At 38.3% G+C, this 17,388-nt stretch overlaps 1 protein-coding gene across 1 annotated transcript; it reads right to left on the bottom strand.

Annotated features, from left to right (window-relative positions):
• Positions 1–393: 393 nt before the first annotated feature.
• LOC132559494 (uncharacterized) lies at positions 394–1,973 on the bottom strand. Its single transcript, XM_060224121.1, has 2 exons — positions 1,292–1,973; positions 394–1,196 (listed from the first exon to the last, which is right to left on the bottom strand). The coding sequence occupies exons 1-2, from the start codon at positions 1,971–1,973 to the stop codon at positions 394–396; spliced, it is 1,485 nt and encodes a 494-aa protein (XP_060080104.1).
• Between the last annotated feature and the right edge of the window lie 15,415 nt (positions 1,974–17,388).

Below are 17,388 nucleotides of genomic sequence, written 5' to 3'. Positions count from 1 at the left end.
CGTTCCGCAGCCTCCGCTAGTCTGCGCGCCACCATCTTTCGTGTCCTCCCGACCACACCCAAAGCCTGAAACGTCTTCCAGACTGAGCGTGCCGGGAATCCTCTGCAGCCGACCTCTACAGGGAACAGCCAAGTGCGCCACCCTCGTTCCCTGCACTGCTCCATGAGGTTTGCATATTTGACTCTCTTTCTCTCGTTGGCCTGGTCACATCGTTCTTCCCAGGGCACAGTCAGCTCGATGACTACAATCTGCCTGGATTCTGCAGACCATATCACCACATCAGGACGTAGTGTTGTTTGTACCACGTCCGGAAACACCAGCTTTTTCCCCGGGTCCACTCTCATCTCCCATGTCTCTACCCCTCCTAGAATGCCTGTGATGCCTGGTGTTGTCCTAGTCTCCTGCTTTCACAAACCGGATGAAGGATGGTTTGTGCTTTCGTGGCGGACTCTTCCGTTTCCTCTCCACCTCGAGAACTTCTGCCATTTCCCTAAGCACCTGGTCATGCCTCCATTGGTATCGTCCCTGAGTCAGTGCTGTCTTGCACGCTGAAAGGATACGACTCATGGTCCCACGTTCTTGGCAAAGCTGACATTTTGGCTCTTCAACTAGTCCCCACTGATGGAGGTTCGCTGGCGATGGTAGGGTGTCATATACCGACCGCAGCAGGAACTGGATCCTCAATGGTTCATAGCGCCACAGGTCTGTCCATGTCAGTTTCCGCTCCGGCAGCTTCCATCTTGTCCATGCCCCTTGTGACCCCATTTCTACTGCTCTTGCTTTCCTAGCTCTTTCTTCCTCTCTACGAATCTCTCCCTGTATCGTTGATCTTTTCTCCTTGTCATCTGTTCCTTCCCACCCCTGGAAATGTGTTGCCCCCAATCCTTGCCGCCCTGAGCAGGTTGCTCCGATCATGTCCCGGTGCTTGAGAGCTCCCTCGGCCTGCTCCACTGACTGGCTTGCGGACCATTTCCTTCCTGTCCTAGTCTGGGTCCCTGCTTGCCTTATCTTCGCGTCCTTCGAATCCCTCAGCGTCTTCACCAGTCTGGCCTTTGTGACCTTAAATTCCTCCACCACTGATGACAGTGGGAGCTGTAGTGCTGATGTCCGGCTGTAGAGCCCGATGTTGGAAAAACTCGACGGGACTCCAAACCACCTTCGCAGGTAGCTGCTGATGGATCTCTCTATTCCTTCCACTGTTGTCAAAGGAACCTCATACAACACAGTGGCCACATGAGTCTCGGCAGCAGTCCATGTTGGAAGATCCATGCTTTGAACTTCCCTGGAAGGCCTGACTTGTCTATCTTCCTCATCCACTCAGTTGCCTGCTTCTGCATGTTGTTGCTGCTATTTGTATCTTTCTGTGATGCATCGAACCACTTTCCTAGGCACTTGATGGGGTTGTCCACGATTGATGGGATCTCTTGTCTTTGTACCTTCAGCTTGAACTGCCGGGTCAGATGTCCTTTCTTCAGTATCATGCATCTAGATTTCCTTGCCTTGAATGTCATCCTGGCCCATGAGACTACCTCCTCCAATACAGAGAGAACCCATCTTGCTTGGACATGCGTGGTGGTAGTCACGGTCAAGTCATCCATACATCCTCGGTTTGATGGTTGGTAGATCCCTGATTCCGTCCTGGGCCCCCTGGTTTCCCGTCCTGCCGCCTTGATTATTAGGTTCATTCCCATATAAGGAATTCCACTTGGGCCTGGCGGTGATCCTGTTCTGGCCTTCTTCACGACATCTTGAATCTCTTTCCAGGTTGGTTCCTTGATGTCCAGAGGAAACTCAGTAGGCTCTTCTACTTCTATCCGTGGACATTCCCCCAAAGGAATCTCCCTCTCTTCATCACCATGCGTTTCTTTCAGGTGCTGCTCAATATCTGCTGTTGAACTTTCCAAACGGCCAGATCTTACCCCTCCCAACAGAGTCTTTGTAAAGAAGTGGGGGTCCTTGATAAAGGATGCCATCTTCCTTGCTCTTTCCTTCCTTGTTTTCTGTATCTGTTCTGTCTTCCTGAGTCTTGTCAAGTTCTCCCTGATGTCGTCTCGCAGCTGATGTAATCCTATCCTCTCTTCATCATTTGCCTTCCTGTACTGCCGGGTCACTATTTCAGTTCTCTTCTGAGTCGTTGGATGGTATTCACTCTTCTATTCGGATTGATGGTAATCTTAGGATTTCTCCTCTTTCTTCTACTCCGAATCTCTCCTTGCTGAAGGTGTAGATTATAGTTCCCATTGCCTCAACTTTCCTGTCTAAGCTTCCGATTAGAGCTGACTCCAGGATGGTCTCTAAGTCAGCATCCAAACTTCTCCACGCTTCATCGTTGTTCATCTTTGGCCATTCTATCTTCTCCCTCCGTGCTGGCTGTGCTCGATGTGCTTGAACACTGTGGTCGCGGGTTGTATCACTCAAGTCTGAGTTGCTGACTTGTGACGAAACCGAAGCGGAGAGGTCCCCAACGCTATGGGGTGCCTCCTGACTGGGGTCCTCCTGCGTCTCACCAGATATTACTTCTGGGCGCTGCGTCTGTAACTCCACAAGTCTGCACTTCGTCCTTGCTTGATGGATCCTCAAGCCTCGAATGTTCTTGCACACCTTCCCGCACTGGCATTTAACTTCTGCTGATGCTCCTGTCAGCGTTGTTTGTACCATACGTCTCTGTGTCCGTGTCATTTCCGTTAGATCAGTCCCTGTGAGCCTTTCATCCTCCCCCCTCTCGGGAGGCTCTGGGGGTGTCTTTCTTGTTGTTGTGTTGTGTTCTGCAGGTAAAAACTTAAAAAATACACACACAAAAAAAATTTCTTTATCAGTGAAATACAAAAACTGGGTTAAAACAGCACAGGTAAGTGTGCTATATTATCGGAAGCTTCAGATAAGTTAGAAATGATATGCACGAACTATAGAAGAACTGGACTGGGGTCATGTCCTTTGTTATGTTAAACGAGTGAAGCTAACACGTGATATTATACCATAAGAATTACGCAGAATGTTGCAAAAAGTGCACAGTGATACTTTTAAAATATACACAAACGTTTTTGAAGAAAATGAAACCGGCAACAATTCGATATGTATATAAAGAGAGAGAGAGAGGGGAATGTGTATATGTTCTTGTTAAAGGAGATCGACCATACAGTTTGAACCAAAAAGTTCAGGTAGGTACGTAAATGTACTGTAAACATACGCTAACCATACACATAATAAATGTATTCAGTTAAATGTGTAACTTATATTTACCAATCTATAGTATTCATGTAATATTACACATGTAATGGGTTCAGTGTAAATTTCATGATTGTGATTCTATATACATGACATGTGCTTAACAGGAGACATGTATATGAGTCAAAAAGTTCATAGGACAATAAAAGATTAGAAATGAAATATAACTGGGATATGCGCAACATAATACAGGACAGGAGCAAACTGACTAATAAAGTTAGTACACCTATACAGAAGATGGCAAAAAGTCAGTGAGATCTTGGAGGCTATTGATAATTGTTTTCTTGGCTTCCTGGGTTTTTTTAGGAAGATACGCCCATCGCGCGTTCAAAACGAGTGGATTTTGCCATCATGACGAAGTCTGCTAAGTTGGTTGACAATCAGTTGCCGCTTTTTGGTGAGAGATTCAACAATCATAATTTTGTCACTGTTTTGCATAAGTTTCTTTTAAGTTAAGTTTAAGTTTAAGTGATCTGAGCCGCTGGTGTTTTAAGCTAACCTTTATCGACATCAAACTTTATAAAATATGTTTATTTATACACAACGGTATACAACTCTTTATTGTCTTCTATGACACGTATATCATGAATGCCACAAAGCGCGATTCGTGTTCAGATGCTTGAAGATCACGTGCACGGCGCGTTGTGACGTTAGCGTTGATACCCTGTATGCTAATCCTATAACATATTATATATATGCATACACAAAACTGTTCAAACAGAAGAATTGAATCACCAAAATACGTAATTTGAGCAAGTGACATACATGTATACATACATTTTATTTATTAATTTTACGTTTCGTTAAAGCCATAAAAGCAAATTTGGTGGTTTAAACCAGAATTTTTGACGCACTTTATTTGGTAATTATTTTACAACAGTGTGAACTCGCGACACGGTAAGCGTATGAATTTTAGTCACATGATTACATAGACGAATGAAAATCGTCATAGGGAATAATAATTGGTATGAACAAAGCGTTTTCGCGGGAGAGTGTACACTGTCATTAAGAAGACAAAGACTGACCTTGTCAGAGGTGTAAGTAAATATTCTTTTATATCCGATGCTAAGTAAAAATATAGGTATTTAGCCTCGTGTACATTTAACTACTATTTGTTGTTAATGTTCATATGTTACCTTTTTATTGAAAATATAAGTTGAACTAAAGTTAATTATACTTGGAGAATCTGGTTACAGGCAGATTCATACAGATATTCAGATAAAAGTCAGATACTCAGGTAAAAATCATAGAATTTATAACACAATTCCCAATTCCATAAAAGTGTAAATAGAAAATTGAAAAACTCGATTTCATATATTATTTTAGAAGAAAATAAATTACCCTCTTCACCCCCCCTTGACCATTGACAAGTGGACAAACTCAGAGATAAAAAAAATTTTTTTCAATAAATAAAATTTCTATTGGGCAAGCCATGGCACAGATTGTAACAGACATTAGTAATGATGATTTTTATAAGTGAACACCGTAAGCTTATATAATCGGCATCGGCATTGTTTTAATCAATTGATAATTAATTACGTTCACCCAAATAAAATATTTCTCTCTCTTGGTATATATCCAAATATTTTATCTTGATTACATCAAATTGTAAAATTTCTATCGGGCAAAGGCTTCATGTTCATTTGAAAACTTGTGCCCGATCCTATTTTGCACATTGATCCTAATGAGATGTGTTTACATCAAATGTGAACACATACACCACTACACGACACACCTATTAATAAAATAGACTCTACCCTAAACCACGCAACTGGCTTTGACATTACCCAAGTTAGTGAAATGTACTCAATTAATCCCTAAAATTCTCCTACAATACATGTATGCTACCGTAGGGCTTACGATCCACGCAATCAGGAACCCTCGGCACTTTCCGCAAGCGAGAAAATATTTTCTAGCTTCCGGAAAGTGCCGAAGGTTCCCGATTGAGGATCAACGGGCAATATACGCGACACATAGCACGTGCAAAATGCGCGCCAAAATGTACTCGGAATGAAATTTCCCCAAAATGACGGAAGGGCATAGAAGGTACCAGCCTCACCTGTCACTACACTTATAACAAGGTTTGTATCAGTAAATCAAATGACATTAAGTATTAGATTAAGATAAAACAAAACTGAACGTCAATAATTATCTTGGAACACGCGACAGCAAACTTGAGTTATGTAACAACGTGGAATCTACCGATCATGTTTTCATCCGTTCCAAACATTTAACAGCAAGGACAGGGAAAAAACTTTCTTGCACCAGCGATGGTACATATTGAATATTGGGGACTCGGAGGCCCATGTCTAGGGCGCTGTAATGGACGCAGTAGAGATCACCTTCTGATTATGAAAACCCTGCTCAAAGCTCCTCATATTCGGAAGTATCCCAGGGAGACTGCACTAGTAGTGATGGAACATCGGTTCAAAATTTCAATCGATCATCAGTTGGAATCTGTTGGTGTAACGATTCGATTAACCGATGGATAATCGTATAACGACATAAATGTCCATTTCCTCCATTTAGCAATGGAATACTTGAGCTGATAGTTCTATTTGTATATGCACAGTGTGGGGTTCCAATGGTTTGCAAGTTTCACATAATGTAAGCATGTATTTAAATGTTAAAAAATGTTACAGAACTTTTTGCTGTCGCATGTGATTGTTATATATATTTTAGAGTAACATTATAGCACACCTTTCGGTATATGCACCCTTTGGTTATTAGTTATCCTCTGCTTAGTGCTAGTTAGCTTTGTAACACATTAGCAAGGTGAGTGGTGTGATGCATGTCCACATTAACCATTAGCCAGGCATTACAAGCATTAATATAACCTGAGGGGTTCTAACTAGTACAGAAGTTCCAAAGACAATACTGACAACAATACGGAAAGTTGGAAACAATCATCATAGACTTTATTTATATATCAATGAAACCAGGGACTTATAATACAGAGGACGTACAAAACAGAAATTAATTCAAATGAAAAATTTAAAAAAAAAAAAAAAAAAAATCACACAAAATCAAAAATACACTGCAACTTATTTGCACTTTGAGTTTTTACTCTACAGTAACATCTTCTCTATAATTTCAATCATCGCAGTGATAAAACCATGGCCACTTCCTAGCAATCAGCGCAGTTACCATAACGTCTTATTGTTTTTGTTCAGAAAAATAAACAGATCAACAGGATGAAGACAACTTCTCTTCTTTGAAACTAACTCTCCGACAAGAGAGAGAAACTCTCTCACTGCTGACACTACATACTTGAACACACAGTATTTTCTTTGCTATGACTGAAATTCTAGGGAAGAAAACTTTATTTCTCTGCCACCATTCAAGGACTGTAGAGGTTTGGTCACCTTGTACGACAGTTGCTAAGTAGCTTGAAAGTTCTGCTTGGAATTAAGTTTCCAATCTTTCTGGATGTAATGGATGGTTGTAGTATTGTTACTTTCAGTTGCTGAGCTCGTCCAGCCATCATGTGTGATACCAACCCCTACAATCTTGTATCTCGTCCTTTAGCCTTTGTTCAGCTTGTTCCTTTCTGTCTTCAAGGGATGCTAATACTGATTTTTGGCCTGGAATAATGTACCTGTAAAATGATTCAACAAATTATCAACCACAATTTTTTAACACAATAAGACGACAGATAGTTTTTTAACATGGAATGATTTTGGAGTAATGATGAAGCACTATCTGGATAGTGATATTATTGATATCATTGGTTGGTTTAAAATGAATATGTGTTGACTGTTGCTGTGTTAAATTGTCTGAAGCTATGTCTGTAACTAGATGATCTGCACGGGACAAAAATGTTTGTGTAAACGCGAGTTTCTTGGTGTGACCATGGGTGATTTTTTTTGTACAGGAGAGGACCTCTATGTAAATGCAGGTAGAAAAATGAAAAAAGGGCAAAATTTGGTATATTCATGATGATGTTAGATATTTTTTACATAAAAAAGAGAGAAAAAAATGTACCTGGTTTGAGATTACAATTTTGGCCATTATACGAAAGTGTACCTATACAGAAAAAGCTAGCTTTACCAGCAGCCAAATTCTGATGTCTGGACACCAGGTAATGTTGTGAAAAATTTCCGAGTTACATTTTCCTGAATCATAAATCTTTTTGCTCTCATGTATGTAGTGATAAATGTTTGATATGTGTCATACTTCAAATTTCTGTCTTATTTGGTGAGATTTTCACTTGAAAATCACAATATTTTGCTATTTTCAGTGTTATTTAATGTGGTAACCATGGTTTTCAACAGTGTTTAATACAGAGTAAACAGGTATTTAGACAATGCTGTATTGTGTATTAGAACTGCATGTAGTGTGTAGTTTATGAAAATATATACTTTTATATGTCTGATTTGCACAGTTAATCTACCGTGTGTAATTATCTGGAATGTGTCCCTTATTTTTCAGAAAATGGCCCTTTAACTGAATGACAAATATCCTTTAAAATTCTTCATTGTGCTACTTTTACAGCTGGTATGGCTAGAAACATCATAAAAGACAACAAAAAAATCTGATTTCGTTCAATCTGTTTATTTGCTCAAAGTGATGAAAAAGGGAGATAACTCCAATTTCTTGTAATTTCAAAACCAGAGATACTTGAAAAGTTCATATCACATCTATTACATAGAAGTAGCAAAGCAGTAAGGAATAAGTGTGAAACATTTAAGTGGTCATCTCACAATAATTCTGTTTGTATTTCAGTGTATTTCTGGTAGATAATTGAACCATTACCATGGTAACTAGCTCAGAAACTGCATTTTACTGTTTTCTGGTGTAAGTTTCTCATTTGACTGCTGTATATGCTTCATTTATAGATACAGCTTACATATATATCAATTACAAAGCCAGATGTCTGTTATTTTTAGTTCAGTTCTCACGGCTCAAGAAAAGCAGGTCTTTCATTCTAAATTAAGGTAATACACTGTTTCCTGTAATCACTGTCACACTTGGGTGGGAAGAGTAAACAAGGACGGCTATGGTGTCATATGTCTAATGTTTAGAAATCACAGGCGGCATGTCACTGTTCATCGTCTACAGTATTTCCTTCACATAAGTTGTCAAGGTATCTCCCCTCAACTGCATGTCTCATCTTTGCCACAACAAATTGTGTGTAAATATCGGCTATCTGTTCTTGGAGCCATGCAGAGTGAACAGTAGTAGGAAACGGTGCTTGATTGATAGGGTCTGTAGAGGTCACCATGGCTTATCTAATTGTATATTGTAAATGTTGGTGAGTAGTAGTGTTCATGACAGTTGGTTGTGTTTCTAGTGTAAGGTGTCCCTTCCGGTCTGATGTCACCTGTGATTTGGTGTCCCTTCCAGTCTGGTGTCACATGTGGTTTGGTGTCACTTCCGGTCTGGTGTCACCTGTGGTTTGGTGTCACTTTCAGTCTGGTGTCACCTGTGGTTTGGTGTCACTTCCAGTCTGGTGTCGCCTGTGGTTTGTTGTCCCTTCTGGTCTGGTGTCACATGTGGTTTGATGTCACTTCCGGTCTGGCGTCACCTGTGGTTTGATGTCACTTCCAGTCTGGTGTCACCTGTGGTTTGGTGTGCCTTCTGGTCTGGTGTCGCCTGTGGTTTGTTGTCCCTTCTGGTCTGGTGTCACATGTGGTTTGATGTCACTTCCGATCTGGTGTCACCTGTGGTTTGGTGTCCTTCTGGTCTGGTGTCACCTGTGGTTTGTTGTCCCTTCCGGTTTGGTGTCACCAGTGGTTTGGTGTCACTTGCAGTCTGGTGTCACCTGTCGTTTGGTGTCCCTTCCGGTCTGGTTTCACCTGTTGTTTGGTGTCAGGTCCAGTTTGGTGTCACCTGTGGTTTGGTGTCACTTCCGGTTTGGTGTCACTTTCAGTCTGGTGTCGCCTGTGGTTTGGTGTCACTTCCAGTCTGGTGTCACCTGTGGTTTGGTGTCCCTTCCGGTCTGGTGTCACCTGTTGTTTGGTGTCAGGTCCAGTTTGGTGTCACCTGTGGTTTGGTGTCACTTCCGGTTTGGTGTCACTTTCAGTCTGGTTTCGCATGTGGTTTGGTGTCACTTCCAGTCTGGTGTCGCCTATGGTTTGTTGTCCCTTCTGGTCTGGTGTCACATGTGGTTTGATGTCACTTCCAGTCTGGTGTCACCTGTGGTTTGATGTCACTTCCAGTCTGGTGTCACCTGTGGTTTGGTGTCACTTCCAGTCTGGTGTCGCCTGTGGTTTGTTGTCCCTTCTGGTCTGGTGTCACTTCCGGTCTGGTGTCACCTGTGGTTTGATGTCACTTTCAGTCTGGTGTCACCTGTGGTTTGGTGTCCGTTCCGGTCTGGTGTCACCTGTGGTTTGGTGTCCCTTCTGGTCTGGTGTCACCTGTTGTTAGGTGTCCTTTCTGGTTCAGTGGTTATTATATTAACACTGTAGTTGTGTATGGAAGCGTGTTGTGGTGTGCTATTTGAATATAATGACTGCTCTGATTTTGCGATTACATTTTTTCAGTTTCCCTAAGTGCCTTTTTTGTTTGTACTGTGTTGTGCACTTCCTGTTTGCATGGTACCTATCAGTTAGATCCCTTTTGGCCATTTCTTTCCAAAGAGGCCTGTCAGTGGTATTTCAGGCCAATCAACCTACTCAAGATAAGTGCTGATTGACCTGTATCTGAATGGACAGCTGAATGACAAAGTCCATTGAAGTTTCTACTCCATAGGGTGGTCTTTGGTGCATATGTAAATGCACAGTGATTTAAGCTTTGTTTTGTTTGTTGTTAAAAGGCATGGAATTTTTTTTGAGTATTGCAAATGAAAGGCTTGTGTTTAGGAGGGTATGTAATTTATGCTCATCTTCTCTACTTGGATTTAAATGTTGATCATAAGGCAAATGGCGTGTGTTTTACAGAGGCATATGAGCTAAACAGATGACGGAATGTGCATGACGGTTAGCATGTATGTTGCTTAAGCACGGTATCACATTTTGTATAGCTGTCTGACACCGGTCTATGAAGCAGTCATCAGTACAGAACTTTATTAATGTTAAAAACCTGAAGTATTTTCCTTTACCTTTGCAGGTGCATGGAATCACTTTTATTTGGAAGGTTTTATCAGGATTGAGTAAGTAAAATTATGTTGATTTGGTGTGTAGTGGATTAATACTACAAACATTATTTCCACTTTCATTAATATCCTTTATGACAGTGTGAGTAGTTAGCAGAATGTCTGTAATGGGCCACATTACAATAAGAGATTGTTATTTCAGAGTTATTGAAAAAATACACAAGACCAATATTATCACCTTCCCTCCCTGGTTTAATTGCAATATTGGTTCTATTTGTATAATTTTCATGATTTTGACTTTAACTTTAGTAGTGTGTGATACATATGTATTTTACATTTTTGTCATTTTTGTCATTTTGATATTTGGTGTTTATTTGTAACATGATTATCTCCCCTGTAACTGTATTTATTATTCAATAAGCGCAGGATGCCATCACTAATTGCACCAATATAACATATTCTGCTAATAGCAATAGAAACTGGTGGGCTTATTAACAGGTATCAGCTTTTTGTTAGATAAATACAATTTAATTTGGACATAATTGTTTCCCTTTGTAAACTCCACAGCTTTGTACTCTATGACCTGGTTCAAGACAGAAAGTATCTGATAGACTTGGAACATCAGTGCTTGTCTGGAAAACTCTCAGCCCTGCGAGTTTGTTACCCAAATATTCAAGGACACGGCTCTCTACAAGAAGCCTTGGGGTCAGTGGTACACTGGCTTTCTTAATCCCGGTCAATCTTCAATTGGTTTTTTTTTTTTTTTTTTTATCAAATAAATTTGTATATGCGATCAAACATTTTAGTGTTATACCGTGTAGTTTCTACTGATAGATGTTTCAACTTAATGTTTATGTTATGGATATGTTAGTCATTCATGAAGTCTGTATGTATTTTTTCAAATACTCATACTAGTTACTTATTGTTTGAGCAATGGATATTTCTGCTGATCACTCTGTAAAATTTAGATGTATTTTCCTGGCCGATGCATCAGATAATATAATCATAAACCTTATTGTTAAAATATTCTTTTGATAAATAAGATGAAGAATGTGAATAGAAAATACTAGGTTTAGATTAGATCTTGTTTTAGATTTCTCTCTGATCAATTGGGAAAATACTAAAGGACAAGGCCTGGTACAACCACTCTCAGAACTATACATATCCTTACTGAAAGAAGAGCTTGGAATAGCAGTTTACCTGCTGGAGGATGTTTGTGATCTCGGTTTGGAACCTTACTCACCACACACAGATGGTTGGAAGGATGGTAAGTACTGTTTGATCAACTGTTGTAGAATAATGACCTTGACATTTGACCTTTAACCTTTCATATTTCACACATGTATATTGACATTTGTTATTACTTCCCCCTAATATTTTGACCTTTAGCCTTTTGCATTTAAAAAAAATTGGTGTAGGCTACTAGTAAGCACTACCATGCAATGATGTTTATAATTTTTTTGTTTGTTTGACCTTTGACCTTTATATCTGTAGAATGTGGTGTGGACTACAAGACAACACTTGTGTCTTATGATAATTGTCAAACTCGTTGCCAGTTATGTCATTGAGGATCTTTACGACAATGAGAGAATGTACCTAATGAACATGAACATCAGTAACTGTTGGGAAACAGCCTCCCCACAATGTTCTGACATTCACGTCGTGTTCAAGAATACCGTGCTTCCCAAACCCATCTGTCTTTGGAACCAGGACTTCTTTAACCCAAGTAAGTCGCATCAAATAGTAAGTAAAAAATATCAAAATGATAATGATGAATTTGAGAATTTCAAGAATGGACTAAAATTGTGGGAAAATTGTTTTTTTACCTTAAAAACAAAGCAAAGACAACGAAAGACTACTTCATAATTAGATAAAGTCACATTGATCTTAAGCAAGTCAAAAAACAGACTTCACTTTTAAGTATTTGATTTCCCAATCATCGTTGCTTTTGACATGACCTAACTTTCTATTTCCATAGGTTTCTCCCTCAATAACTGGCTGGCTGAAAACCATCACACCATGTCGCGGCCAGTAGCCCGACACGTGTCGGCTCATCTACTTGACCATCCAGGGCTGTCGGGACATCTTCTGTGGCCCACCTGTGACCGGACAGACAATATCTACGAATCATCAGATAGGACAGGCTGGTTTAAATGTAGATCTGTCTTCAGTCTATGTAAAATCTTTGTGGTGCGGCATCAACAGTTTTACTTTCAAACTTTGTTTTATAGGTTTTATATACCGGTATATGTTTTATAGGAGTTAGTTTTATTGGTGTTATAGATGTTAGTTTCATGTAACCAGGTCAACATGCGTTTGTTCATACTTTGTTTTGTAGGTTTTATATATAGGTTTTATAGGAGTTACAATTTTAAAGGTGTTATAGATGTTAGTTTCATGTAACCAGGTCAGCATGCGTTTGTTCATACTTTGTTTTGTAGGTTTTATATATAGGTTTTATAGGAGTTACAATTTTAAAGGTGTTATAGATGTTAGTTTCATGTAACCAGGTCAGCATGCGTTTGTTCATACTTTGTTTTGTAGGTTTTATATATAGGTTTTATAGGAGTTACAATTTTAAAGGTGTTGTAGATGTTAGTTTCATGTAACCAGGTCAGCATGCGTTTGTTCATACTTTGTTTTGTAGGTTTTATATATAGGTTTTATAGGAGTTACAGTGTTTAGAGTGGTGGTATCTTGTAGAGTTGATGGTTCATATCTTGTCAATGTTGATACTTTGTTTTATTAGTGTTATAGATGTTGGTATCTTGTTACCAGTTCAGCATTCATTTGTTCATACTTTGTTTGATAGGTGCTATAGATGTTGGTATCTTCATACTTTGTTTGATAGGTGTCATACTTTGTTTGATAGGTGTTATAGATGTTGGTATCTTGTTACCAGGTCAGCATTCATTTGTTCATACTTTGTTTGATAGGTGTTATAGATGTTGGTATCTTGTTACCAGGTCAGCATTCGTTTGTTCATACTTTGTTTGATAGGTGTTATAGATGTTGGTATCTTGTTACCAGGTCAGCATTCGTTTGTTCATACTTTGTTTTATAGGTGTTATAGATGTTGGTATCTTGTTACCAGGTCAGCATTCATTTGTTCATACTTTGTTTGATAGGTGTTATAGATGTTGGTATCTTGTTACCAGGTCAGCATTCATTTGTTCATACTTTGTTTGATAGGTGTTATAGATGTTGGTATCTTGTTACCAGGTCAGCATTCATTTGTTTATACTTTGTTGTATTAGTGTCATTGTTTGATAGGTGTTATAGATGTCGGTATCGTGTTACCAGGTCAGCATTCGTTTGTTCATACTTTGTTTGATAGGTGTTATAGATGTTGGTATCTTGTTACCAGGTCAGCATTCGTTTGTTCATACTTTGTTTGATAGGTGTTATAGATGTTGGTATCTTGTTACCAGGTCAGCATTCATTTGTTCATACTTTGTTTTCTTGGTGTTATAGATGTTGGTATCTTGCTACCAGGTCAGCATTCGTTTGTTCATACTTTGTTTGATAGGTGTTATAGATGTTGGTATCTTGTTACCAGGTCAGCAGTCATTTGTTCATACTTTGTTTTATAGGTGTTATAGATGTTGGTATCTTGTTACCAGGTCAGCATTCGTTTGTTAATACTTTGTTTGATAGGTGTTATAGATGGTGTTATAGATGTATCTTGTTACCAGGTCAGCATTCGTTTGTTCATACTTTGTTTGATAGGTGTTATAGATGTTGGTATCTTGTTACGAGGTCAGCATTCGTTTGTTCATACTTTGTTTGTGTCATAGGTGTTTATAGATGTTGGTATCTTGTTACCAGGTAAGCGTTCGTTTGTTCATACTTTGTTTGATAGTGTTGTTATTGGTGTTATAGATGTTGGTATCTTGTTACCAGGTCAGCATTCGTTGTTCATACTTTGTTTTGGTGTTATAGATGTTGGTATCTTGTTACCAGGTCAGCATTCGTTTGTTCATACTTTGTTTGATAGGTGTTATAGATGTTCATACTTTGTTTGATAGGTGTTATAGCATTCATTTGTTCATACTTTGTTTGATAGGTGTTATAGATGTTGGTATCTTGTTACCAGGTCAGCGGTCATTTGTTCATACTTTGTTTGATAGGTGTTATAGATGTGGGTATCTTGTTACCAGGTCAGCATTCATTTGTTCATTATTTGTTTGATAGGTGTTATAGTTTTACTGGTGTTATAGATGTTGGTATCTTGTTACCAGGTCAACATTCGATTGTTCATACTTTGTTGTATTAGTGTCATAGTTTTATTGGTGTTATAGATGTTGGTATCTTGTTACCAGGTCAGCATTCGTTTGTTTATACTTTGTTTGATAGGTGTTATAGATGTTGGTATCTTGTTACCAGGTCAGCATTCGTTTGTTTATACTTTGTTTTATAGGTGTTATAGATGTTGGTATCTTGTTACCAGGTCAGCGGTCATTTGTTCATACTTTGTTTGATAGGTGTTATAGATGTTGGTATCTTGTTACCAGGTCAGCGGTCATTTGTTCATTATTTGTTTGATAGGTGTTATAGATGTCGGTATCTTGTTACCAGGTCAGCATTCATTTGTTCATACTTTGTTTGATAGGTGTTATAGATGTTGGTATCTTGTTACCAGGTCAGCATTCATTTGTTCATTATTTGTTTGATAGGTGTTATAGTTTTATTGGTGTTATAGATGTTGGTATCTTGTTACCAGGTCAGCATTCGTTTGTTTATACTTTGGTTGATAGGTGTTATAGATGTTGGTATCTTGTTACCAGTTCAGCATTCATTTGTTCATACTTTGTTTGATAGGTGTTATAGATGTGTTATAGGTATCTTGTTACCAGGTCAGCATTCATTGCTTCATCCTTTGTTTGATTGGTGTTATAGATGTTGGTATCTTGTTACCAGGTCAGCATTCATTTATTTATACTTTGTTTTAATGGTGTTATAAATGTTGGTATCTTGTTACCAGGTCAGCATTCATTTGTTCATACTTTGTTTTATTGGTGTTATAGATGTTGGTATCTTGTTACCAGGTCAACATTCGATTGTTCATACTTTGTTGTATTAGTGTCATAGTTTTATTGGTGTTATAGATGTTGGTATCTTGTTACCAGGTCAGCATTCGTTTGTTCATACTTTGTGGTATTAGTGTCATAGTTTTATTGGTGTTATAGATGTGGGTATCTTGTTACCAGGTCAGCATTCATTTGTTCATACTTTGTTTGATAGGTGTTATAGTTTTATTGGTGTTATAGATGTTGGTATCTTGTTACCAGGTCAGCATTCGTTTGTTCATACTTTGTTTAATAGGTGTTATAGATGTTGGTATCTTGTTACCAGGTCAGCATTCGTTTGTTTATACTTTGTTGTATTAGTGTCATAGTTTTATTGGTGTTATAGATGTTGGTATCTTGTTACCAGGTCAGCATTCATTTGTTCATACTTTGTTTTATTGGTGTTATAGATGTTGGTATCTTGTTACCAGGTCAGCATTCGTTTGTTCTTGTTACCAGGTCAGCATTCATTTGTTCATACTATGTTTGATAGGTGTTATAGTTTTATTGGTGTTATAGATGTTGGTAAGTTGTTACCAGGTCAGCATTCATTTGTTTATACTTTGTTTGATTGGTGTTATAGTTTTATTGGTGTTATAGATGTTGGTATCTTGTTACCAGTCAGCATTCGTTTGTTCATACTTTGTTTGATAGGTGTTATAGATGTTGGTATCTTGTCACTGTTGATACTTTGTTTTATTGGTGTTATAGATGTTGGTATCTTGTTACCAGGTCAGCATTCGTTTGTTCATACTTTGTTGTATTAGTGTCATAGTTTTATTGGTGTTATAGATGTGGGTATCTTGTTACCAGGTCAGCATTCATTTGTTCATACTTTGTTTTATTGGTGTTATAGATGTTGGTATCTTGTTACCAGGTCAGCATTCATTTGTTCATACTTTGTTTTTATAGATGTTGGTATCTTGTTCACAGGTCAGCATTCATTTGTTCATACTTTGTTTTATTGGTGTTATAGATGTTGGTATCTTGTTACCAGGTCAACATTCGATTGTTCATACTTTGTTGTATTAGTGTCATAGTTTTATTGGTGTTATAGATGTTGGTATCTTGTTACCAGGTCAACATTCGATTGTTCATACTTTGTTGTATTAGTGTCATAGTTTTATTGGTGTTATAGATGTTGGTATCTTGTTACCAGGTCAGCATTCGTTTGTTCATACTTTGTGGTATTAGTGTCATAGTTTTATTGGTGTTATAGATGTCGGTATCTTGTTACCAGGTCAACATTCGTTTGTTCATACTTTGTTGTATTAGTGTCATAGTTTTATTGGTGTTATAGATGTTGGTATCTTGTTACCAGGTCAGCATTCATTTGTTCATACTTTGTTTTATTGGTGTTATAGATGTTGGTATCTTGTTACCAGGTCAGCATTCATTTGTTCATACTTTGTTGTATTAGTGTCATAGTTTTATTGGTGTTATAGATGTTGGTATCTTGTTACCAGGTCAGCATTCATTTGTTCATACTTTGTTTGATAGGTGTTATAGATGTTGGTATCTTGTTACCAGGTCAGCATTCATTTGTTTATACTTTGTTTGATAGGTGTTATAGATGTGGGTATCTTGTTACCAGGTCAGCATTCTTTTGTTGATACTTTGTTTTATTGGTGTTATAGATGTTGGTATCTTGTTACCAGGTCAGCATTCGTTTGTTTATACTTTGTTGTATTAGTGTCATAGTTTTATTGGTGTTATAGATGTTGGTATCTTGTTACCAGGTCAACATTCGTTTGTTCATACTTTGTTGTATTAGTGTCATAGTTTTATTGGTGTTATAGATGTTGGTATCTTGTTACCAGGTCAGCATTCGTTTGTTTATACTTTGTTGTATTAGTGTCATAGTTTTATTGGTGTTATAGATGTTGGTATCTTGTTACCAGGTCAGCATTCATTTGTTCATACTTTGTTTTATTGGTGTTATAGATGTTGGTATCTTGTTACCAGGTCAACATTCGATTGTTCATACTTTGTTGTATTAGTGTCATAGTTTTATTGGTGTTATAGATGTTGGTATCTTGTTACCAGGTCAGCGGTCAT

This window comes from Ylistrum balloti, unplaced genomic scaffold (genome assembly GCF_031769215.1).
Source record: "Ylistrum balloti isolate Yb309-2 unplaced genomic scaffold, AGI_CSIRO_Ybal_v1 Utg370926, whole genome shotgun sequence".
NCBI lineage: Eukaryota > Metazoa > Mollusca > Bivalvia > Pectinida > Pectinidae > Ylistrum > Ylistrum balloti.
Note: the sequence above shows the minus strand (reverse complement) of the source record. Positions and strands in the feature narration are given on the sequence as shown.

Excerpts from the sequence above, each read along its gene's own strand:
- LOC132559494 (XM_060224121.1), bottom strand. The coding sequence starts at position 1,973 with ATGGCATCCTTTATCAAGGACCCCCACTTCTTTACAAAGACTCTGTTG. Across the intron at positions 1,197-1,291 it reads GAGGAAGATAGACAAGTCAG|TGGAAGGAATAGAGAGATCC; the intron begins GCCTTCCAGGGA and ends CTTTGACAACAG.